The sequence below is a fragment of the Bombina bombina genome, chromosome 3, assembly GCF_027579735.1.
Source record: "Bombina bombina isolate aBomBom1 chromosome 3, aBomBom1.pri, whole genome shotgun sequence".
In the NCBI taxonomy this organism is placed as follows: domain Eukaryota; kingdom Metazoa; phylum Chordata; class Amphibia; order Anura; family Bombinatoridae; genus Bombina; species Bombina bombina.
Window position 1 is genome coordinate 792,280,830 of NC_069501.1, and position 26,844 is coordinate 792,307,673.

At 38.1% G+C, this 26,844-nt stretch overlaps 1 protein-coding gene across 1 annotated transcript in view; it reads left to right on the forward strand.

Moving 5' to 3' along the window:
* The window catches only part of TSGA10 (testis specific 10), a 159,408-nt gene that overhangs the window by 83,727 nt on the left and 48,837 nt on the right, over nucleotides 1–26,844 (forward strand). The window contains exons 10-13 of the mRNA XM_053705457.1: nucleotides 2,871–2,986; nucleotides 4,267–4,421; nucleotides 5,478–5,533; nucleotides 7,947–8,115. Of these exons, the coding sequence (XP_053561432.1) occupies nucleotides 2,871–2,986; nucleotides 4,267–4,421; nucleotides 5,478–5,533; nucleotides 7,947–8,115 (496 nt within the window). The remainder of the gene's footprint in view (nucleotides 1–2,870; nucleotides 2,987–4,266; nucleotides 4,422–5,477; nucleotides 5,534–7,946; nucleotides 8,116–26,844) is intronic.

Genomic DNA, 26,844 nt, shown 5'->3' on the forward strand with positions numbered 1-26,844 from the left:
AGATATCCTTTGTTAAAGAAATAGCAATGTACATGGGGGAGTCAATCACACGAGACATCTATCTGCAACCACCAATCAGCAGCTACTGAGCCTATCTAGATATGCTTTTCAGCAAAGGTTATCAAGATAATAAAGCAAATTAGATAATAGAAGTACATTAGAAAGTTGCTTAAAATTGCACGTTCTTTCTAAATCATGAAAGAAAACATTTGGGTTTAATGTCCCTTTAATGATTCAGATACAGCATGTCCAACTCTCCAGTTTACAGCTATAATCCACTTTGCTTTGTTCTCTTGGTATCCTTTGTTTTAGAGTAAATCTATGTAAGCTCATAGAGGCTCAGGAAAGTGCATGTCTTTACCTTCTGGCAGCAGTGTTTTGCAATATTATTTGTAGCAGTGCTATAGACTGTTGCAAATACTAAAGGTACATTCACACTCCTGACCTTCTTTGAGCATTTTAAATACTGCAGCTGCTCAGAGCACCAGTGGGGCTTATATCAAGTCAGCAATTAACAAATTGAGTCATTACCAGATGGTACTAGCACCTTAGACTCTCAGGGGCCTATCTATCAAGCTCCGAAAGGAGCTTGATGGCCCTTGTTTCTGGCGAGTCTTCAGACTCGGCAGAAACAGCAGTTATGAAGCAGCGGTCACAAAGACCGCTGTTCCATAACCTGTCCGCCTGCTCTGAGCAGGCGGACAGGAATCGCCACAATTCAACCCGATCGAGACACCTCCCTGCTGGTGGCCGATTGGCCGCGAGTCTGCAGGTGGCGGCGTTGCACCAGCAGCTCTTGTGAGCTGCTGGTGCAATGCTGAATACGAAGAGCGTATTGCTCTCTGCATTCAGTGAGGTCTTGCGGACCTGATCCGCACTGTCGGATCAGGTCCGCAAGACCTTTGTTAAATAGGGGCCTCAGAGCAAGTTCTGTATTTAAAATGCTGGTGCACGGTGCATACTTAAATACATTTTCAACACAGCTATAGCTTTTATTAGAAGTATTTTTGCTAATACATGCATATTACAAACTGAAATGCATCCATGTGATTAAAATTTTGGCTGCAATGTTCCTGTAAGTCCCACATTGTGACCACAAAAATCCTACAAGCTATTATTAATTACAACATACAACACAAATAACCAAAAGAATAGTAAAAAATGAAATCCACAATAGCACCATTTATTCAGTTAAAAGGATATAAAACAAAAATGAAATCCTTCACAAAAGCTGGGTTTACATATAGTTACCTATAATGAAGTTTCAGCAGCTGTTAACCATTACAAGTGCAGATTTAACGGTTAATGTCTATTGGCAGTTTACATAGTACAGCCTGTCCTTAATATCAGCTGCGGTTTAGTAATATTGGCTCCCTTTGATATCAATGGGAAGCAATGTACAATCATTTACACTGCACAAATTATCATTTACCATCTGACAAATTTTGACAAAATTACTTCTGACAATTAGATTTTAAGGCACAAAGACGGAGCACATTTGTGTGCAAAAATGTTAGCAAAGATTATTGCAGAATAAAATATTAAACCTTTAAAATTTAAAAAATCAATGTACCTTATGAAATATTTGTTACACATCAAAAGAAAAAAAGACATCAAGGTAAACAGTATTTTCTTTGTTTATATTTTTTAAAATAAACATATTAATAATTCATTTACATGGTTTTCAAATAAACATGTCTATATTTAAAGTCTGTATTTATATAGCTAGCACTTATTCAGTAAAGCTCTCAAAACCTACTCTCCTAATCTGTGTCTATCTCAAATTAAAGGGATTTTTCTTTCATGGTTCAGATATAGAGCATGTGATTTTAAACAACTTTTACTTCTATTACCTAATTTGCTTCATTCTCTTGGTATCCTTAGTTGAAAATGATACCAAGGTAGGCTCAGGAGCAGTAGTGTATTACTGAGAGCTAGCAGCTTATTGGTGGCTGTACACAAAAGCCTCTTTTAATTGGTTCATCTTACATGTTCAGCTAGTTCCCAGTAGTGCATAGCTGCTCCTTCAACAAAGGATACCAAGAGGATGAAGCATATTTGACAATAGAAGCAAATTGGAAACATGTTTAAAATCACATTCTCTTTCTGAATCATGAAAGAAACATTTTGGGTTCCAAGTCCCTTTAAGTTAAAGGCCACATGTGCAAAACAGAGTTTTATCCGTTTAATGCTGACATTAACAAATTTAGCTTTTTTTTTTTTCAATTATCAGTTGTCAGCAACTGTATAAACACAGCCAAAATGTTTCATTAAACATAATGAAAAAATGACAGTTCATTTTGCAGTACATTATTTATTTTTGTCTGCTTTTTATGGTAACTAATCTCTGCAAACTGTACTTTTTTTTTTCATTTCCCCCAAAAGATTGTGTACATATTCCACATTACAAAATGCAATTAAAGTTGAATCAGAAATACACTGCAGTCCATTTAAAATGTATTTAGGAGTATTATTTGCTGTAAACTTTAACATGCAACAAATGCTTGCTTTAAAAATAATCACTGCTTCGTTGATAACTTTTAAAGTGCACACAGTCCTCCACTGATACAACAGTGACCTGCATGCATGTGCATTGTTCACCTGCACTTGCTCTATGTGATGTCATGCTACAAATTACTGTTGGCCCTTGCAAAAACAAATAATTTCTTATGTGTTACATTCATGATTTGTTATTTTTTTAATTATATTTCAACAGAACTTAGCTTAATTTAATGACTTAGTCATAATGGCTCACCTTTGTGTGCTGTCAGAGGAAGCCACTTTTGTTAACAGGAAATCACTCATGCTGTTGCTTTGACTATGTAGCTCTACATTAGATATCTATTTTTATATCATGTTCACTTTTGCAGGCTATTAAATACCAAAACAGAGCATGCTTTGGAGGAGACCCAACGCCGCCTTTCATTGAAGTTAAATGAATTGCAAATGGCACAAGATAAACTTTTGAGATTGGAAGAGAAGATTGGTAGGTTGCATGGGAATGACATTTTTTCACTACGTCAGTGTTCATGGGTCTAGATTCAATAAGCCTCAATCACATAAGAAATATTATGGGATGATAACCTAAACAAAAAACTCAAAGGAAAGCTTTGTTCTGAAGCTTTACTAGAACATCTACAAGTCCTACCTTCTATATAAGTTGTTGGAGCAATCGCAAATAAAAAAGGACAACATCACTTTCTTGAAGTCCTTAATCCTCTGGAGATGGGATAGCTGACTATATTAGTGGGATAGATTTACCACTAGACTAAAGAATGCTTTTTTTCAGTCTTCATTTTTTTCATATGTGAGTCAAGGCAGTGCTGTATTTGGTGTTTAAGGTTCAACCGACCATTAGATGTTTCAATATTACAAATCAAAAGATGGATAAAGTAGTTCGCATTATACAGTTTTCCCTCTTTCATTGGGCTTCTCAAAGTGCATCTTAAATTTCAGTTACTTGTCCTACTTGCCCTTGTCTCTCACTGGCCTCTTCATAGTGTAACCCCATGAGTCCTAAAAAGTGTAATACTGGTGAGTACTACCAGTCACGCCGACTAAACAATGTTTAGTAAATCCATAGACTTAGAAAAGAGAGACAGAAATTGCCTTTTTCTATGTTATTAATCCGTGATGCCTGTTTGTCTGATTTTTCTGAGATTTAATATACTATCAATATTACCAATATGTATGAAAATATTATACACAGTAGACTTTAAAATTTACTTAATAAATATATTCACTTGATATGCTTTGTATAGTTTGCTGCTTCAATTAGACAATTGCTTAGGGCCTGATGATCAAAGGCATGAGAAAAATCACTACAGATGTGTATTCGGAACATTAGTTATGAAACAAATGCCCAAAATAGCCGCCAGCGGCATTCAACTCTTTTCTGAGCCATATTTTTTCTTGTGAAAGTGCAACACAATAACATCTGTTCAAATCCAGATCTTAGTGGGTTGCACTTTCACAAAAAGAGCGAAATGCCGCTAGTGGCGGCCATATTCCTCATTCAAATAATAATTGTTTAAATGCACATGCCTAGAAATCATGCAAAATCATTGGGGGAGTTTTAGCATTATAGGTGTCTATTCATCACTTCCAGGCTCTGCATAGCAAGATAAACAGCTTTTAAGTTAAAGTAATCATGCTAAGGCGGAGAGCTTAAGATCATCGGGCCTTTAGTGCATGCAAATAACTATTATAAAATAAGTTGTGAGCCAAAACTAACTTACATCATTCCTGCCTTATTTTCATAAACAGCTGAACAAACTAGTCAAGGCCTTTTACAGAAAGATGAAATTGCAATGCTTAAAACAACAATGGCGGAACTAGACAAAGAAAGGGATAATTTAATCTACAGCCTGGACCAAAAGACAGAGAAAATGTCTGCTCTTGAAGAAACCATTGTTGTCAAAGTAAGTCTTGGTAGTATAGAAACACATGATTCTTCAGCAATGATGCACACATATATAAAGCGGTAACAAAAGTTATCATATTATAGGATATTTCTCCAAATTGTAGGCACATTTTTATATAATAAATATACTAACTTCCATATATTTATTTGTATTTATTTGTATTTGTAGATTCGTTGCAAAATCACATTCTCATACCAAAAAAATATGACTATGGTACTATAATCTATCACATTCAAATTTTCATATATGAACAAAATAACGATGCAAACATTAAAGTGATGGTAAACTTTCCCCTTTATGATATCAGAATACGATTATTTTGATTGACATCCCCTGCTAGCGGCCGATTGGCCGCAGCTCTGCAGTGGGCGGTATTGCACCAGCAGTTCACAAGTACTGCTGGTGCAATGATAAATGCAGATAGTGTATGCTGTTGGCATTTATCGATGTGCAGCGATGTGCTGCCGACATGATGCGCTACTTAGTATCATGTCCGCTTGCACATTGATAAATATACCCCATGGAATTCAAATTCCCTGTGCTCCGCTGCCCACTTCAAAAGTCAATTTTTCTGTGAGGTAAAGGTTCGAATTGTTGTCCAATCAGCGATCTCCCCATATGGCACTTTTGTTGTAACTAGAGCGCTGATTGGACAACAATTCAAACTGTTAGCTCACAGAAAAATTGACTTTTGAATTTTATATCTGTATTAAAAATTAAGTTACAGCGCATCTTCATTACAACTGATGAATTAAACTCCATCTAAAATATCACTAACATTCCGGATCTGATTTTAAAAGGGTAGAGTTTACCATCACTTTAAATTTATTTTGAACCCCATAGTACAAAATTTGTTCTTTGTACTTATATATTTTAATGCCCAGAGTTTGCATGAAATATTACCATTAAAAGTGTATACAGATATTCAAAGGGAAATATGACATTTTTAGAAAAATAATAACATTCTGAACTGTACTCGTAACATATTATTCACTAGTACCTTTTTATACATTATTCACCTTAATGTGGGCCTGTGTTTGTTTACCTTTTCAGGAAAATACAATACAAAGTTTGAGAAATGTGCTGAATGAAATGGAAGATACTACACGGTAATATTTAAAAACTATTACGGTATTTAATACAATATTGTCTGCTGTTGCTCTCTTGTATTAAATACGTTTGTTTACTGTTGCTGCAAATTACATGACAGACATGACAACTTAAATATTTTATATTGTGGGCTAATTTGTAAAGCCAATGATGTCACAGAAGGGGTTTCCATAAAATATTTCTTTTTTTCTGTTTTTTTCTTTCTTCATTTTTCACAAATTTAAGACTAGCATCACTGGATCTTAGTGACTGGATCATGCCTTTTATTACTGACAAGACCTTAGATAATTATGCTAGACCAGAGATCTTTAGATAATGGGGCCTGTGTACAGCTCACTGACAGTAACTTCATACCAATAGTATAACCAGCCTCTAGGGAGCTTATCACAATAACACTGGTACTTATATATGCACCAGTGTTATAGCCCATTAGCCATATTTGAGGTCCTCACTTCATTTTAATTCAAATTATGACTCCAACACTCCATCTAATCCTAACTGCCAATTTCCCAATCTCACCACCACAAATAGACCTAATTACCACTGTCCTAATCACCCCACACTTCAGTTAAATCTAATGGATTTGTCATGATGCCCCACAGCAATTAACCCTAACTGCAACCTTCTCTACAGCAAGTACTACTAATGGCTGAACAAATTATCCTAGTGCAACTAACCCTAATCATGACCTTTCTCCATTAAAAATACAACATAGACACATCCTAACCTCGATACACTCCAATCACAATCACCCATAGAGGTACAAGAAAAACAAAATTAAACTTTCATGGTTCAGAACGAGCATGATATGTAAGAGATTTATCATTTTATTACTATTATCAAATTTACTTTGTATTTTTGGTTTCCTTTAGTGAAAAACATATCTAGGTAGACTCAGGAACAGTGATCCACTGCTGAAAGCTAACTGGTGATTGGTGGCTACAAACATATGACTTTTGTCATTAGCTCACCAGATGTATTCGGCTAGGTCCCAGCAGTAAATTGCTGCTTTGGAGTTTATGTGTTTAAACCTTTGCAGAGAGGGTAAACACATAGATATATGCAAGCAATAGCACAATAATAAACTGCTCTCACACATTAGAGCATTTCGTTTTGCGCTTTTATGTAAATTTTACTCTAATTCCCCCTTCACAACTCCTTACACCACTCCATTCTAAATAGCCCCTATATTTTAAAGGGATTATGTACCACATAAACACCACAACTCTCATAGAAAGCAGGGGAATGCATCTTTCAAATGGTGAGTCGTATGCCCTAGAAGTCAAGCTTTCATTCTGTGTTTTTTTTATCTCAAGGTATGGATGGAGAAGATATTTTTGTCACGTTGTACTTTCCAATTTCTGAATATATTAGATACCTTTTAAATGAACCAAAATTCTGACTTTACAGAGGGATGTCTTAACATATTTTGGCAATGTATGAATACTCGAAACCTTTTCCATACTCACTTAGGGTAATAAAAACAATTACAAGCAGCACCAAATATAAAATACTTGCAACAAAAATTATTACATTTTTTTGAGAATGATCTTATGATATACTGTATTTCTATGGTTCAGAGGTTGATAAGGGCTTATCTAGATTTGCTGGGACCCTTAAAAATAGTATTAATGCTGTGAGTTATTGGTCATTATTATAACAATCATCTTATAGGTGGACAGAAATAGGACCACTTATCTGAAATAGGAAAATAAAGGGCATCATGTCGATCTATGGGTTAGATTACTAGTGAAGTGCTAATTATCATTCTCTAACACCTAAGATCTCATATCTTTAAACTTTTATAACTATGCAATTTAGTTTTTAAATAATTGTGCTAGTAAGTAATAACTGTGCTTTTAAATGTATTATTGATGTGTTTTGTGACACTTTTTTGACTAGCGTAACAGTTAACCAGAGCTTTGAAATCGCAATGTCCTGACGTACGTTCAATTCAATTGCACTCAAGTGATCGCGTTTACTTTCAACCTGGAATACGTGTGCTACGTCCGACGCTGGCAAGGAGCCACAATAAACCCGATATCACTTGCACGCAGCAGTTAGCACGCCCTATGTATTTTAAGGGTAACTGAGAATTATAGAAAACTTGTAGGATAATGTACAACCTGACTGCTCCCTAAATTGCTTACATCTGTCTGTTCATACTTTAGAAAGGGATTAGCTTGGTGTATGTGATAAGAAACTTTACAAAGACTAATAGCAGCTTGTGTCCATGAAATGTCTTTGATTTGTTTATTCATAAAATAGTTTCAAAACAGAACAAAACACATCCTTTTTTTTTTTCTTTTCATTTTGAAATATACTTTTCCGTTTAAATTAATTTATTATGAATATAGATTTTCAGTTTTACTATTTAAAATTAATTACATTACTTTCCATTGTGTTTGATAGCCAGTCAGCCAGGACTCTCAACAGTCAAGAGCAGGAGATCAGCAGACTACGTCGGCAGCTTGATGAAGTTAGCGATGAGCTCTCGCGCACTGGAAGAGACCGCGAGATGGTTGTTCAGGAGAATTCTCGTTTACAGGACCAGATTTCCAAAATGAAATTGGAAGTGCAGGTAAAAAAAATATAATAACATTTTTAAATCTGAAAATTATGTTGGCCCGCCGCCATAAACTAACCTGTTGTAAATAATACAAACCAGTGAAGTTAACATTCCTATTATTTACTCTAACAAAACTAATCAAAAATTGACAGCACAACTCAATTCTGTATGTTTAGTTATGCAAACAATAACTGGGCATAGGTGCACGGGATAGAGAATAGCCAATACCCCAACTCAATATCTAATTAAAGGGATATGAAACACAAAATTTTTCTTTCATGATTCAGATAGAGTATGCGGTTTTAAAGAACTTTCTAATTTACTTCTATTATCAATATTTATTCATTCTCATGTTATCTTTTATTGAAAATCAGAGACGTATGCTTAGGAACCAGCCCATTACTATATGGCAGCAGTTTTCGAAGAATGTTATCCATTTGCAAAAACACTAGATGGCAGCACTATTTCTTTCATGTAATTAGCAAGAGTCCATGAGCTAGTGACGTATGGGATATACATTCCTACCAGGAGGGTCAAAGTTTCCCAAACCTTAAAATGCCTATAAATACACCCCTCACCACACCCACAATTCAGTTTTACAAACTTTGCCTCCTATGGAGGTGGTGAAGTAAGTTTGTGCTAGATTCTACGTTGATATGCGCTCCGCAGCAGGTTGGAGCCCGGTTTTCCTCTCAGCGTGCAGTGAATGTCAGAGGGATGTGAGGAGAGTATTGCCTATTTGAATTCAATGATCTCCTTCTACGGGGTCTATTTCATAGGTTCTCTGTTATCGGTCGTAGAGATTCATCTCTTACCTCCCTTTTCAGATCAACGATATACTCTTATATATATACCATTACCTCTACTGATTCTCGTTTCAGTACTGGTTTGGCTTTCTACTACATATAGATGAGTGTCCTGGGGTAAGTAAGTCTTATTTTCTGTGACACTCTAAGCCAGAGCTTTCCAAACTTTTCATGTTGGTGACACACTTTTTAGACCTACATCATTTCGCAACACAGTAACTCAGTTGTACTATTGGCAAACAGGAGATTAAACTAACTTGTTTTAAGAGATACGGACACATACATAAATGATATAATAACGAAATGTATTTACAAGTAACAGTATGTAAGTATGTGCAAGAATTAAAAAAAAGTTTAACACCAATAGCTACTTACTATTTTAATGGGATGTATGAGGTTGATAGGATGAACACAGTTTATGAATATTTAGTGGAATATTAGACACTCGCATTTTTACGCTTCCCCTACTACTACTGGGAGCTAGTTGCAAAAAAAAACCCCACTGACTTCTGCTCAGTGTTTAAGCTGCCGCCCTCAGAGCTCAGTGAGTGTGATTGACTTCTGCCTGTGCTGAAAACACACTGCTGTCCCACTCACTGACTACACATGCAGTCACGAGCCAATTAAGGAGACTACACGTGCAGTCAGGAGCCAATGTGCAGCCAAAGCCACCAATGGGAATACTTTCAGTTCCCACTGATCTGTGCCAATAGGTTAAGATGATCTGTGACCCCCTAGGTATCAATCATGTGTCAACCATGTGATATGCGTAGCAGGCAGACGGAAAATCAGAAACCAAAAAAAAAAATTTTACAAAATTTTAATTTTTAAAAAAATTGTGCTGAAGCAGGGACACACCTACACACTGCTGCCGACACACTAGTGTGTCCCGACACACAGTTTGGAAAGCACTGCTCTAAGCTATGGTTGGGCACTTTTATATAAAGTTCTAAATATATGTGTTTAAACATTTATTTGCCTTGACTCAGGATGTTCAACATTCCTTATTTCAGACAGTCAGTTTCATATTTGGGATAATGCATATGAATTAATCAATTTTTTTCTTACCTTAAAATTTGACTTTTTCCCTATGGGCTATTAGGCTCGAGGGGGCTGAAAATGCTTCATTTTATTGCTTCATTCTTGGCGCTGACTTTTTTGGCGCAAATTTTTTTTTCTGTTTCCGGCGTCATACGTGTCGCCGGAAGTTGCGTCATTTTTTTTACTTTTTTTGCGCTAAAAGTGTCGGCGTTCCGGATGTGGCGTCATTTTTGGCGCCAAATAATGTGGGCGTCTTTTTTGACGCTAAAAAATATGGGCGTCACTATTGTCTCCACATTATTTAAGTCTCATTATTTATTGCTTCTGGTTGCTAGAAGCTTGTTCACTGGCATTTTTTCCCATTCCTGAAACTGTCATTTAAGGAATTTGATCAATTTTGTTTTATATGTTGTTTTTTCTATTACATATTGCAAGATGTCTCCGTTTGTCCCTGAGTCAGAAGCCACTTCTGGAAAAATGCTTAACTGAGTTTCAGTTCTACCAAAGCTAAGTTCATTTATTTTAAATGTTATAAATGTTTATCTTTAGCTATGGTTTATAATAAGTTATTATGATATACTTTTACATGCAGATTCCATAAGTATTTATGCTTTATACATTTCCATTCTTAAGTGCAAGAAATGTTTAGAAGATTTATAAGAAATATTTTTTCTGATTAAGGCTATGTCTGACTTCGTGCCTTCTAATACGATTTTTAGGTCTTTTTCACTTCTTTTTTAATTATTGAAGTTTCAAATGACCAACAACATACTGATTTATCTTTCTCTGATGATGTTTTTTTCTCTTTCAGAAATTCTATTCATCAGATATTGACACTAACAAAATCTACTTTTTTATATATTTTTTTTTATTATTAAAGTACATTTGTTCTTTGTTGAAGAGGTGTTGATTATTTTGGATATTAAGGTAACTAGTTCTTTAAGACTAGCTGACACTATTTCTGCCTTTTTATTCTTCTGTGATTTCAGAGGTTTTCTTTCCAATTCCCCATACTAGGGAATGGAATAGGCTGAGAATTTTCTTTTATTTTTAAACTATATTCTTTGTCAGCAGTTAAATTCAATTTGGAGGGTTCTCCAATTTATTGGAGCTATTTCTAATCCTACTAATTATGCTATTGTTTTTATAGCAAAATAGTATTTATTTTCCTTTATATAGTTGTATCTTATTTTTGGAAAATTATTTAGTTTCAGGTACTTTTCTTGGTCCTGTGATATTGCAATTGCTTCATTTTTTTCTGTTTACTTTAAGATCAAGTATCAGATCATGATTTATTTTAGCATTGTTAAGGGACAACATTTACTAGACTAGGTGCCGTTGCATTTGTCTTGTTGTTTTGCATTTTGCAAGTCCTCTGTTTTGACTGGTCCTTTAAACTGGACTATCATGCTAATGATTTCATTTGTGTCTTCATTTTATTGAATATATTCGCAAATGAGGGTTAATCTATGTCTTTAGCTATTTTAGCTAGAAGAATTCTGTGATTTAAAAAAAAAAAAAGAAAGAAAATCCATATTTCTCCTGTTAAGTGTGGTCAGTCCACGGGTCATCATTACTTCTGGGATATTATCTCCTCCCCTACAGGAAGTGCAAGAGGATTCACCCAGCAGAGCTGCTATATAGCTCCTCCCCTCTACGTCACCTCCAGTCATTCTCTTGCACCCAACGAATAGATAGGATGTGTGAGAGGACTGTGGTGATTTAATTAGTTTATTACCTTCAATCAAAAGTTTGTTATTTTATAATAGCACCGGAGTGTGTTATTCATTCTCTGGTAGAATTTGAAGAAGAATCTACCTGAGTTTTTTTCTATGATTTTAGCCGGAGTAGTTAAGATCATATTGCTGTTTCTCGGCCATCTGAGGAGAGGTAAACTTCAGATCAGGGGACAGCGGGCAGATTAATCTGCAAAGAGGTATGTAGCAGTTTGTTATTTTCTGACATGGAATTGATGAGAAAATCCTGCCATACCGTTATAATGTAAACTCAGCCTTAAATGCAGTAGATGTAGCTGGTATCAGGCTGTCATGTATGTATATTTTACACTTCAGTATTCTGGGGAATGGTACTTCACTGGATTTATACTGTATGCATAGACCTAATTTGCAGGGACTTGCAATAGGTTTTAAATAACAATTAATTTATTGAGGTTAAACGTTTTTTTGCTGGCATGTAAAAACGTTTATTTCTCTGAGGTACTGGGTGAAAAAATGTTTTGGGCACTATTTTTTCCACTTGGCAATAGTTTTGTTTAATTTAAAGCAGTTCACTGATCTCTCTCACTGTTATGTGTGAGGGGGAGGGGCCATTTTTGGCGCTTTTACTACGCATCAAAAAACTCAGTCAGAGGTTCATTTTCTTCCTGCATGATCCGGTTCATCTCTACAGAACTCAGGGATCTCCAAAGCCTTTTTTGAGGGAGGTAATCATCACAGCAGAGCTGTGAAGAGTGTAGTTGACTGTGATAAAAAACGTTTATTTGTGTATTTTTTCTGCTGCCAGGGTTAGTTATCCTTTGCTAATGGGAACAATCCTTTGCTAAAATTGTATATTTCTTACAAAGATTTGATGCTATAACTTAATTATTTTCAACTGTCATAATTTTTTCTGTGCTTCTTATAGGCACAGTTCGTTTTCATATTATTGTAAATTACTTGAAAAAGCATTTCCAAGTTGCTAGTTAATTGCTAGTGTGTTAAACATGTCTGATTCAGAGGAAGATACATGTGCTATATGTGCTAATGCCAGAGTGGAGCCCAATAGAAATTTATGTACTAACTGTATTGATGATACTTTAAATAAAAGTCAATCTGTACAAATTGAACATATTTCACCAGAGAACGAGGGGAGAGTTATGCCGACTAACTCGCCTCACGTGTCAGTACCTGCATCTCCCGCTCGGGAGGTGCGTGATATTGTAGCGCCGAGTACATCTGGGCGGCCATTTCAAATCACATTACAGGATATGGCTACTGTTATGACTGAAGTTTTGGCTAAATTACCAGAACTTAGAGGCAAGCGTGATCACTCTGGGGTGAGAACAGAGTGCGCTGATAATATTAGGGCCATGTCAGACACTGCGTCACAGGCGGCAGAACATGAGGACGGAGAACTTCATTCTGTGGGTGACGGTTCTGATCCAAACAGACTGGATTCAGATATTTCAAATTTTAAATTTAAGCTGGAAAACCTCCGTGTATTACTAGGGGAGGTTTTAGCGGCTCTGAATGATTGTAACACAGTTGCAATACCAGAGAAAATGTGTAGGTTGGATAAATATTTTGCGGTACCGGCGAGTACTGATGTTTTTCCTATACCTAAGAGACTTACTGAAATTGTTACTAAGGAGTGGGATAGGCCCGGTGTGCCGTTCTCACCTCCTCCGATATTTAGAAAAATGTTTCCAATAGACGCCACCACACGGGACTTATGGCAAACGGTCCCTAAGGTGGAGGGAGCAGTTTCTACTTTGGCTAAGCGTACCACTATCCCGGTGGAGGATAGCTGTGCCTTTTCAGATCCAATGGATAAAAAATTAGAGGGTTACCTTAAGAAAATGTTTGTTCAACAAGGTTTTATATTGCAACCTCTTGCATGTATTGCGCCTGTCACGGCTGCAGCAGCATTTTGGTTTGAGTCTCTGGAAGAGACACTTGAATCATCTACACTAGATGAGATTACACTCAAACTTAGAACCCTTAAGTTAGCTAACTCATTTATTTCAGATGCCGTAGTACATTTAACTAAACTTACGGCTAAGAATTCCGGATTTGCCATTCAGGCACGCAGAGCGCTGTGGCTAAAATCCTGGTCAGCTGATGTTACTTCTAAATCTAAATTGCTTAATATACCTTTCAAAGGGCAGACCTTATTCGGGCCCGGTTTGAAGGAGATTATCGCTGACATTACAGGAGGTAAAGGCCATGCCCTGCCTCAGGACAAAGCCAAACCTAGGGCTAGACAGTCTAATTTTCGTTCCTTTCATAATTTTAAAGCAGGAACAGCATCAACTTCCTCTGCACCAAAACAGGAAGGAGCTGTTGCTCGCTACAGACAAGGCTGGAAACCTAACCAGTCCTGGAACAAGGGCAAGCAGGCCAGGAAACCTGCTGCTGCCCCTAAGACAGCATGAATCGAGGGCCCCCGATCCAGGACCGGATCTAGTAGGGGGCAGACTTTCTCTCTTCGCCCAGGCTTGGGCAAGAGATGTTCAGGATCCCTGGGCGTTAGAGATCATATCTCAGGGATACCTTCTGGACTTCAAATCCTCTCCCCCAAGAGGGAGATTTCATCTGTCAAGGTTGTCAACAAACCAAATAAAGAAAGAAGCGTTCCTACGCTGCGTACAAGATCTTTTATTAATGGGAGTGATCCATCCAGTTCCGCGGTCGGAACAAGGACAAGGGTTTTACTCAAATCTGTTTGTAGTTCCCAAAAAAGAGGGAACTTTCAGGCCAATCTTGGATTTAAAGATCCTAAACAAATTCCTAAGAGTTCCATCGTTCAAGATGGAAACGATTCGAACAATTTTGCCCATGATCCAAGAGGGTCAGTACATGACCACAGTGGATTTAAAGGATGCTTACCTTCACATACCGATTCACAGAAATCATTACCGGTATCTAAGGTTTGCCTTTCTAGACAGGCATTACCAGTTTGTAGCTCTTCCATTCGGATTGGCTACAGCTCCAAGAATCTTCACAAAGGTTCTGGGTACTCTTCTGGCGGTACTAAGACCGCGAGGAATTTCGGTAGCTCCGTACCTAGACGACATTCTGATACAAGCTTCAAGCTTTCAAACTGCCAAGTCTCATACAGAGTTAGTACTGGCATTTCTAAGGTCGCATGGATGGAAGGTGAACGAAAAGAAGAGTTCTCTCTTTCCACTCACAAGAGTTCCCTTCTTGGGGACTCTGATAGATTCTGTAGAAATGAAGATTTACCTGACAGAAGACAGGTTAACAAAGCTTCAAAATGCATGCCGGGTCCTTCATTCCATTCAACACCCGTCAGTAGCTCAATGCATGGAGGTGATCGGCTTAATGGTAGCGGCAATGGACATAGTACCTTTTGCACGCCTACATCTCAGACCGCTGCAATTGTGCATGCTAAGTCAGTGGAATGGGGATTACTCAGATTTGTCCCCCACTCTGAATCTGAATCAAGAGACCAGAAACTCTCTTCTATGGTGGCTTTATCGGCCACACCTGTCCAGGGGAATGCCATTCAGCAGGCCAGACTGGACAATTGTAACAACAGACGCCAGCCTTCTAGGTTGGGGTGCTGTCTGGAATTCTCTGAAGGCTCAGGGACTATGGAATCAGGAGGAGAGTCTCCTTCCAATAAACATTCTGGAATTGAGAGCAGTTCTCAATGCCCTTCTGGCTTGGCCCCAGTTAACAACTCGGGGGTTCATCAGGTTTCAGTCGGACAACATCACGACTGTAGCTTACATCAACCATCAGGGAGGGACAAGAAGCTCCCTAGCAATGATGGAAGTATCAAAGATAATTCGCTGGACAGAGTCTCACTCTTGCCACCTGTCTGCAATCCACATCCCGGGAGTGGAGAACTGGGAGGCGGATTTCTTAAGTCGTCAGACTTTTCATCCGGGGGAGTGGGAACTTCATCCGGAGGTCTTTGCCCAGATACTTCGACGTTGGGGCAAACCAGAGATAGATCTCATGGCGTCTCGTCAGAACGCCAAGCTTCCTCGCTACGGGTCCAGATCCAGGGATCCGGGAGCGGTTCTGATAGATGCTTTGACAGCACCTTGGACCTTCGGGATGGCTTATGTGTTTCCACCCTTCCCGATGCTTCCTCGATTGATTGCCAGAATCAAACAGGAGAGAGCATCAGTGATTCTAATAGCACCTGCATGGCCACGCAGGACTTGGTATGCAGATCTAGTGGACATGTCATCCTGTCCGCCTTGGTCTCTACCTCTGAAACAGGACCTTCTGATCCAGGGTCCATTCAAACATCAAAATCTAACTTCTCTGAAGCTGACTGCTTGGAAATTGAACGCTTGATTTTATCAAAACGTGGGTTTTCTGAGCCAGTTATTGATACCTTAATACAGGCTAGGAAGCCTGTTACCAGAAGGATTTACCATAAAATATGGCGTAAATACTTATATTGGTGCGAATCCAAGAGTTACTCATGGAGTAAGGTTAGGATTCCAAGGATATTGTCTTTTCTACAAGAAGGTTTAGAAAAGGGGTTATCTGCTAGTTCTTTAAAGGGACAGATTTCAGCTCTGTCCATTCTTTTACACAAACGTCTGTCAGAAGTTCCGGACGTTCAAGCTTTTTGTCAGGCTTTAGCTAGGATCAAGCCTGTGTTAAAAACTGTTGCTCCGCCATGGAGTTTGAACTTAGTTCTTAATGTTTTATAGGGTGTTCCGTTTGAACCCCTTCATTCCATTGATATCAAGTTGTTATCTTGGAAAGTTCTGTTTTTAATGGCTATTTCCTCGGCTCGAAGAGTTTCTGAGTTATCTGCCTTACATTGTGATTCTCCTTATCTGATTTTTCATTCAGACAAGGTAGTTCTGCGTACTAAACCTGGGTTCCTACCTAAGGTGGTCACTAACAGGAATATCAATCAAGAGATTGTTGTTCCATCTTTGTGTCCTAATCCTTCCTCGAAGAAGGAACGTCTGCTACACAATCTAGATGTAGTCCGTGCCCTGAAATTTTATCTACAGGCAACTAAGGATTTTCGTCAAACGTCTTCCCTGTTTGTCATTTATTCTGGTCAGAGGAGAGGTCAAAAAGCTTCGGCTACCTCTCTCTCTTTTTGGCTTCGTAGCATAATACGATTAGCCTATGAGACTGCTGGACAGCAGCCTCCTGAAAGAATTACAGCTCATTCTACTAGAGCTGTGGCTTCCACTTGGGCCTTTAAGAATGAGGCTTCTGTTGAACAGATTTGCAAGGCTGCAACTTGGTCTTCTCTTCATACTTTTTCCAAATTTTACAAATTTGACACTTTTGCTTCTTCGGAGGCTGTTTTTGGGAGAAAGGTTCTTCAGGCAGTGGTTCCCTCCGTATAAAGAGCCTGCCTGTCCCTCCCGTCATCCGTGTACTTTTGCTTTGGTATTGGTATCCCAGAAGTAATGATGACCCGTGGACTGACCACACTTAACAGGAGAAAACAAAATTTATGCTTACCTGATAAATTCATTTCTCCTGTAGTGTGGTCAGTCCACGGCCCGCCCTGTTTTTTATGGCAGGCTTAAAAAAATTTTTTTGGATTATACTCCAGTCACCACTACACCCTTGGGCTTCTCCTTTCTCATTGGTCCTTTGGTCGAATGACTGGAGGTGACGTAGAGGGGAGGAGCTATATAGCAGCTCTGCTGGGTGAATCCTCTTGCACTTCCTGTAGGGGAGGAGATAATATCCCAGAAGTAATGATGACCCGTGGACTGACCACACTACAGGAGAAATGAATTTATCAGGTAAGCATAAATTTTGTTTTCTTTTGTTCTAAGATAATCAATTATAATTGGATTCAATTCTTAACTGTTACTATGGGCTTCAAGATTGAGTTCTAAGACTAAAACTTTAAGCTTATACTAGTTAGGTTGTTCTTATTAAGGAACGAATTCTGAGTTCTTTCCCAAGTAACATGTTTTTAATTGGGGTTCGAAATTAGCTCCCTAATGTTGCGATGCACGTGCCGTATTCCAGCTTGGCTGGTAAGGGGCAGGTTAAGACTTCTTTGAAATTTATTTGGTTCTATTTTGTCCAAATTTCTTAGATTTTATTCCAGTAAGGTTAACACTTTCTTTCAGTGTGTTTCTGTCCTATATATTTTGGATACTGATGAAGCATGGCTGGGTACCCATGGGGTTCAAGCGCTGCTCAGACCTGGAATCTTCTGGGGTTTTTATTCCAGTTCCTTTTCTAGGAACTGGGTTTTGGAGTTTTATTCAAACTATTCTGCCTTTTTGTGGTCATTGATAGCATTATTTGTTTTCTTTAGATACAAAAAATGCATATTCTTCATTTTTCTGTTTTCATTCAGATTATTTCCTGAGGATGCGGATTGTCATATGTTTCACTTGCTCTTCAGGACATAGTTAGAGGATCTTTTTTCAAAAACTCTTGATTCCTCACGCAAGGGTCACCTTTTTTTTAGGTTTCCAGATGGTTTATGTCACTATATTTGTCTCTATCAGACAAGGGACAATTTGTATTGGGTTCCGTCTGTCGGTACCTTTAGTCTCTATTATTTCCTTCAGTTGCTATATATGCATAGAAGTTTTAACAGCATTGGATTCAATTCCCTTTGCTCATTTTCAATGGAAAGATCCTTTTCAGCTTTTTATGAGTGTTGTTTCTTCAAGAACATGGTTGGAGGATCAATTAACCAAAAAGTTTGTTGATTCCTCAGACAAGAGTAACCTTTTTTAGATTTCCGGATAGATTCAGTGTCCATGACTCTGTCTCTGTTGGACAGGAGACGTCTGAAATTGGTTTCAGCTTATCGAAACCTTCAGTCTCAATCATTCCCTTCGGTAGCCTTATGCATGGAAATTGTAGGTTCTTATGACTGCTGCATTGGACGTGTTCCCCTTTGCTCATTTTCACATGCGACCTCTTCAGCTCTGTATGCTGAACCAGTGGTGCCGGGATTATACAAAGATATCTCATTTAATATCTTTAAAACTGATTGTTCGACACCCTCTGACGTGGTACAGACCACCATCGTTTAGTTCAGGGGGCTTCTTTTTTTCTTCCAACCTGGACTGTGATCTCAACAGATGCATGTCTGACAGGTTGGGGAGCTGTATGGGGGTTTCTGACAGCACAAGGGGTTTGGGAAATCTCAGGAGGTGAGATTACCAATCAATATTTTGGAACTCCGTGCAATTTTCAGAACCTCTTCAGTCATGGCCTCTTCTAAAGAGAGAATCGTTCATATGTTTTCAGACAGACAATGTCACAACTGTGGCATATATCAATCATCAAGGAGGGACTCACAGTCCTCTGGCTATGAAAGAAGTATCTCGAATACTGGTATGGGCGGAATCCAGCTCCTGTCTAATCTCTGCGGTTCATATCCCAGGTATTGACAATTGGAAAGCGGATTATCTCAGTCGCCAAACGTTACATCCGGGCGAGTGGTCTCTTCACCCAGAGGTGTTTCTTCAGATTGTTCAAATGTGAGGACTTCCAGAAATAGATCTGATGGCTTCTCATCTAAACAAGAAACTTCCCAGGTATCTGTCCAGATCCAGGGATCCTCAAGCGGAAGCAGTGGATGCATTGTCACTTCCTTGGAAGTATCATCCTGCCTATATCTTTCCGCCTCTAGTTCTTCTTCCAAGAGTAATCTCCAAGATTCTGAAGGAATGCTCGTTTTTTCTACTGGTGGCTCCAGCATGGTCTCACAGGTTTTGGTATACGGATCTTGTCCGCATGGCTTCTTGCCAACCGTGGACTCTTCCGTTAAGACCAGACCTTCTGTCACAAGGTCCTTTTTTACCATCAGGATCTCAAATCCTTAAATTTAAAGGTATGGAGATTGAACGCTTGATTCTTAGTCAAAGAGGTTTCTCTGACTCTGTGATTAATACTATGTTACAGGCTCATAGATCTGTATCTAGGAAGATATATTATCGAGTCTGGAAGACTTACATTTCTTGGTGTCTTTCTCATCATTTTTCCTGGCATTCTTTTAGAATTCCGAGAATTTTTCAGTTTCTTCAGGATGGTTTGGATAAAGGTTTGTCTGCAAGTTCCTTGAAAGGACAAATCTCTGCTCTTTCTGTTCTTTTTCACAGAAGGATTGCTATTCTTCCTGATATTCATTGTTTTGTACAAGCTTTGGTTCATATAAAACCTTTTATTAAGTCAATTTCTCCTCCTTGGAGTTTGAATTTGGTTCTGGGGGCTCTTCAAGCTCTTCCGTTTGAACCTATGCATTCACTGGACATTAAATTACTTTCTTGGAAAGTTTTGTTTTCTTTGGCCATCTCTTCTGCTAGAAGAGTTTCTGAATTATCTGCTCTTTCTTGTGAATCTCCTTTTCTGATTTTCCATCAGGATAAGGCGGTGTTGCGAACTTCTTTTAAATTTTTACCTAAGGTTGTGAATTCTAACAACATTAGTAGAGAAATTGTGGTTCCTTCATTATGTCCTAATCCTAAGAATTCTAAGGAGAGATCATTGCATTCTTTGGATGTAGTTAGAGCTTTGAAATATTATGTTGAAGCTACTAAGAATTTCCGAAAGACTTCTAGTCTATTTGTTATCTTTTCCGGTTCCAGGAAAGGTCAGAAGGCCTCTGCCATTTCTTTGGCATCTTGGTTGAAATCTTTAATTCATCATGCTTATGTCGAGTCGGGTAAATCTCCGCCTCAAAGGATTACAGCTCATTCTACTAGGTCAGTTTCTACTTCCTGGGCGTTTAGGAATGAAGCTTCGATTGATCAGATTTGCAAAGCAGCAACTTGGTCTTCTTTGCATACTTTTACTAAATTCTACCATTTTGATGTGTATTCTTCTTCTGAAGCAATTTTTGGTAGAAAAATACTTCAGGCAGCTGTTTCAGTTTGATTCTTCTGCTTATAATTTCAGTTTTCTTCATTATAAGATTTAAATTTTATTTTGGGTGTGGATTATTTTTCAGCGGAATTGGCTGTCTTTATTTTATCCCTCCCTCTCTAGTGACTCTTGCGTGGAAGATCCACATCTTGGGTAGTCATTATCCCATACGTCACTAGCTCATGGACTCTTGCTAATTACATGAAAGAAAACATAATTTATGTAAGAACTTACCTGATAAATTCATTTATTTCATATTAGCAAGAGTCCATGAGGCCCACCCTTTTTTGTGGTGGTTATGATTTTTTTGTATAAAGCACAATTATTCCAATTCCTTGTTTTTTATGCTTTCGCACTTTTTTCTTATCACCCCACTTCTTGGCTATTCGTTAAACTGATTTGTGGGTGTGGTTAGGGGTGTATTTTGAGGTTTGGGAAACTTTGCCCCTCCTGGTAGGAATGTATATCCCATACGTCACTAGCTCATGGACTCTTGCTAATATGAAAGAAATGAATTTATCAGGTAAGTTCTTACATAAATTATGTTTTCCTGCCATGCAGTGCACTAGACGCCTACCTAGGTATCTCTTCAACACAGAAAAGTAAATTTGATAATAGAAGTCAATTTGAAAATATAGGCTCTGTCTGAATCACAAAAGAAAATGTTAAGGTTTCATATTCTTTTAATAATGTGAATCCCAGCAAATTCAATATTTTATTTCCAAAGTTAATCCAAAATATATGAACATTAAAAACATTGCAAATAATTGCCTATATGGTCACACAAAAGCCACATACTCATTCTGTGATAACAACGCTAATTAACATCTTTTGCTCTGGACAGGCTATAGCTATATACCAAGAAAACTACTTCTATTGACAATGTGGATGATTTTTAATGGAATTGATGGTCTTTTCTACCTGTTGATGACAAGGGCTCCTTGGGGGTAATTTTTTTCACGTTTAATAAGATATATAAGAGATTTAATACTTTCTGAAATATACATAAAATCTTGTGACATATCAAAAGGTATGTTTGAAAGAAGAAAGTATTGCTTTAGAGGCTGAGATGACGGCTTCACCTGGGAAACAGATGTTTCTGTATAATCAAGTGGCATCTTTAACAACACAACCCTCTCTGGGCAAGTCTGTCAGTGGCATAAACAGAACTCACAGTTGCATTTTGTGGTATCCTAGTTTGGTAGCTCTGTCTTACTCTTAGTTCTTTCCCTATTTATGTCCCTTTTTTTACAAATAAGATCTATTCTTGACCACTCAGATCGCCCAGACTTACTCTAGGACTTCACTGAACCAGTCTGACTCTACTCTGTACTGCTTGGTCATGCCGCTGGACGCCTAGTGTTGGGTTAAAAAAAGAGACATTGGGTGGTATAAATACACCTTATTGTTTAAATATTACCAAATCTGTGGCATTTAGCAACAAAGTGTATTGCAAGAAAAAGTGTAATCAGCCAAAAATTCTAAATTATCAGGACACATAAATTAACAGTAGCAAAACATCCAGAAACAGCCACAGTAACTGAGCACACTATATAGATCTACTACTCATGGCTGTATATGTTTTACCCATTTTCAGAGCTTGGTTAATAGTTTTATAATCAGTTCTGAAGCTTGGAGACACTTAATTACCTTTTTCTCTCATATTATTTGTGACATTAATTGCATGATTTTCAGCTATTGCTAACCTGATAAGGTAAAATTATACAAAGTGATAAAACCTCTGAAACTTCTCACATCATCTCTCCCATCTTATTCAAGTCTTTACCCGATGATCGAAAGTGCTATGAGGTGGCCAGATATGCCAAGGTATCTGTTGCTATGTTGAGCAAGCCTGTCAAAATATTCCAAGCTCCCAACATAGATACTATCAGGAGTCATCGCTGAGAGGCATTTACTATACATGCCATTAGTTAGCGATGCTGGCAATATATAACACCCAGCATCAACGCCCATATTGGTAATGTATAGTAATGGATCCCTTGGAATAGAACTGCCCTGCCTAATCACTAACCACAAGTAACCCTTAACCGAAGTACCCCACAATTGCAAACTAACACTAAACTAATAAATATCTAAACCGCCACATGCCTACCACAAGTATATTTCCTGTTAACCATTCAACTGCCACATACCCACTGCAAGTACCCATCTAATCTATTAACGCATATACCGCCACATACCCACAACAAGTACCCCACACCATTAACACCACTGGCCCACCGTAACTACCCTACATTATTAACCTCTACACTATCACTAGCCCACCGCAATTACCATACACTAATAAACCCTAAACCGCCACAACCCCAACGCAAACTAACCCTACTCTACCTAACACCTAACCCCCCCTCTAAACTAAACCCCCTCATTTACTGAAAAATAAAAAAGTCTGTTACATTAAAAAAATAAAATAATCTAAGTTAGAGAAAATAAAAAAATAGAAGAAAAGCTGCCATTATACCTAGCACTTTAACCTGCATACCCCATAAAATAAAACCCACCTAAAACAAAACCTAACACTAAATTACAATAACCCTTAAAAGAGGGCTTTTGTAGTGAATGCAGCTAATTACACTCCCCCTCTACAATACAAGTAACCCCTCCCCCCCAAATAATAAAGGCTAACTACAAAACCTATCCTAAAAAACACCCCCAAAAAAGCTCTATCTAAATCCAAAGTTTAAACTCACAATGCAAAAAAACAGTTACTCTTGATCCGACATTGGGCTCTCTTCATCCAGGGACCAGGCGCCGGGGGCCCATCTTCGTGGCGGTGGAGGCAAACTTCCAGATGGCCTCTTTCACCACCTTCATCCACGCCGGGGCACTCTTTATCCAGGGTTCAGACGCCAGAGGCCTATATTCACAGCGATGAATGCAGACTTCCCGACGGCCTCTTCCACTGCCTCCGCTCCTTATCTTCTACCTATAATTCTTCAGCTTTCTTCCTAGAGCCCTCCTCTTCACAGTCCTAGCTGCACATTGAATTTCAGGATGCGCGGAACTCCTTTATATAGATTTGCTACCTTCTGGAAGGAATGGGAGACACTTTAAGATGTAACCAGAGTCCCCCATTCCTCCCAGAAGGTAGCACAGTCAAACAAGTGGTATCCCCAGGTGCCTCATTAAATTGCCATGCACCCTGCTCGATTGGCACCCCTTTTAAGAAGCACCGGACCGGGGCTTAATTCCGATCTGATGCTCAGTTCCATTAGCCCTTCTAGGCCGGCAAGGGTTTGTCGGCCCTCTAGTGATTGGCTGTCGGATGTTAAGCGCATCTCCGTGACACATCATTTAAACATTGTTTATAATTAGGGTTGCACTGATACCGATACTAGTATCGGTATCGGTACCGATACCAAGTACTTGCATGAGTACTTGTACTCGTGCAAATGCACCAATACTTAAACTGATACCTCCACTTTCTACACATATGCTATCTTGTGGCGTTTTTTCAAACTGCATGTTCCCATTTCATTTTAAGCTGAAGTGGAGACTAAACTAAAAATTGTTTACTACTGTTCTGCCAATACAAATTGCTGTTATTTGTATTATTGTAGGAGAGATCACTGTATCTCGGTCAGACAAACCCCGAAGTACTGGTCAGTTAATAAACTGAGATTTCCAGCTCTGGCTAAAATGGTCCAAAAATATCTTTCTGGCCCATGCAGTAGTGTGGAAAGTGAAAGACTGTTCAACTTAGAGTCAAACCTCCTTACTGATAGCAAAAACAGACTTATAGCTGAACATGCAGAGAGGCTTCTGTTCTGTTCCTTAAAAAGAACTTGCCACTAACTTTTGAAAAATTATTCTAATTGCTAAATTGCCTTTTTACTGCTAGTTCTCATCTTGCACAATGATGTTCAAAACATACTTTACTCTGAGGAACATCCATAGGTTAGCTTATATAATTGCAGGAAGAGTACTCATGGCAAAAATTAAGTTAATTCCAATGAACACTCATCCTGCAATTATAGGACTAGATTTAGATTACATTTGATTGGTAAACTTTATCAATGCTTTGTTCACATTTCCAACTCCATAGACTTTAATGGAGTAGGACATGTAATGAAAGCATTGGTAAAGCTTACCAGTCAAATGAAATTTAGCCCATAGTGTTGTTCCCCATGATTAAACAGTGCACTGTTTTATTTTTTACTGTATTGCACTTTTGGTTGGTTGTGATTTTATATTTGTTGTTTGTTGTTATTATTAATATATTTTATTGTAATATTTTTATTTATAAACATGTTCTGTGAACTTTATGACAAATAAAACTGTTTTATTATTTCATAATGTCTTTTAAGTTACAGTCCTTCATAATTATAAATAAGGAATATTAAATAAATAGTCTGTATTGTGCTTGGTTAGGTGTCACATGACATTAAAAACAAAAAGTATCAGTAATTGGTATCGGCGAGTATTTGAAAACAAGTATCGGTACTTGTACTCCGTCTTAAAAAAATGGTATCGGTTCAACCCTATTTATAATGTTCCAGGGGTGTGTAGGTTAGGTGTGACATAGGTGCAGGGGGAGTGTAGGTTAGCTGTGACGTAGGTGAAGGGGGTTTGTGGGAGGTAGCAAGACTGAGCAGGATATATCGCCACCAGTGTGATATGTTCAACTCAGCGAAGTGCAGGTTGTGAGAAGGGTAGCAGCCATGTTTGTATCTATTAGCTAACGAGACTTACATCTCCTGAGGTAGTTAGCGTAGGTGTAGGTCAACTTAGGTCCCCCAGCAATATTTGGAGTGTGTCTACACGGAAACTATTTTTAGTTTCAGTGAGCACACTGTCTGCGCCGTGTAGGCCTACTTCAATCCGGCCTCCCCCGGCAGCAGCAAAATACTAATGAGCGACGTTGTCGGCGATGCAGGCGGTGACATCACACTCCCATTGACTTCTATGGGAGAGACATCGCCACTCACTGGCACTGCTCGACCATGCCCCTTTGCTTTGAAAATGACCATGTTTTGAATACCAGGGCCTTAGTCCTTATAAAAAGATGAAAGATTTAAAGTAAATTTGTTTAATTTTGTTACAATTTTTATTATTTCTTCGTCAAACAAGCAGCCAACAAACTAATGTTTATGTGATGATATGTTCTTTTGAAAGTGTTCTCAAGTTTAATGACTAGTCAGCCTATATTAGAGGCATCATGATAGTTTCTACAGTTTATTTAAATATGTCACTCTCAGTAATTTTAGTGTAGCCTGTTCTTCTGTCTTGCAGTAAGCATGTCTGTATAACCTTGAACCATAACCTTCCTCGTTGTGTCCTCTATCTTCTGAGGTAAAGATGACCAATTACAGTCTATACCAAGTGCTTTCTTAATCTAATGTAAATCTATTTTAGGAGAACAGTCATTTTATGTGAGTTTAGCATTTCAAGCAGACGTAAACATACAATCAGTGTGATTTCATATTTGCATCTAAAAACAAGTTTTTATTGTGAAACTACTGTTCCTTGTACTAAACCTCAGGACAGTTGGCACTGAGCTACAACTCCAGGTGAAAATAAGTGTATATCTTCTGCTGCATACAGGAAATCTCAGAGATCCAAACATAGTGTAAAATGATTTCCATGGCTATATTGAGTTAAAATGTTCTGGGTTTTTTTTTGTGCTGCTACACTGAAAGGGTTACTGGCAATATGACATTTTAGCAATTAATATGTTCATAGGGGGTTATAATACAGGATGTTACTCAATCAGCCTTAATCATCATGCATTAACTAACAGCAGCATTAAAGGGACAGTCTAGTTAAAATTAAACTTTCATAATTCAAAAAGGACATGCAATTTTAAGCAATTTTAAACAACTTTCCAATTTACTTTTATCATCAAATTCGCTTTGTACCTAGGTATGCTCAAACTGATTTCTAAGCCGTTGAAGGCCGCCTCTTATCTCATGTGTACCATATAGATAACATGGTGCTCACTCCCCTGGAGTTATTTGCGTCAGCACTGATTGGCTAAAATGCAAGTCTGTCAAAAAAACTGAGCTAAGGGGGCAGTCTGTAGAGGCTTAGATACAAGATAATAACAGAGGTAAAAAGTATATGAATATAACCATGTTGGTTATGCAAAACTAGGAAATAGGAAATAAAGGGATTAGCAATCTTTTTTAAACAATAAAAATGTTCAAGTAGACTGTCCCTTTAACATTAACATGTTTCAAGAGTAAAGAAAAAAAATTAGTTTCCCTCAGTTCAAACCTGCAAAGGAAAAAAAGGTCTGGATTTCTATCCATCTTCATGGAACTTGTAGATATTGGGGCCTATCTATCAATCTC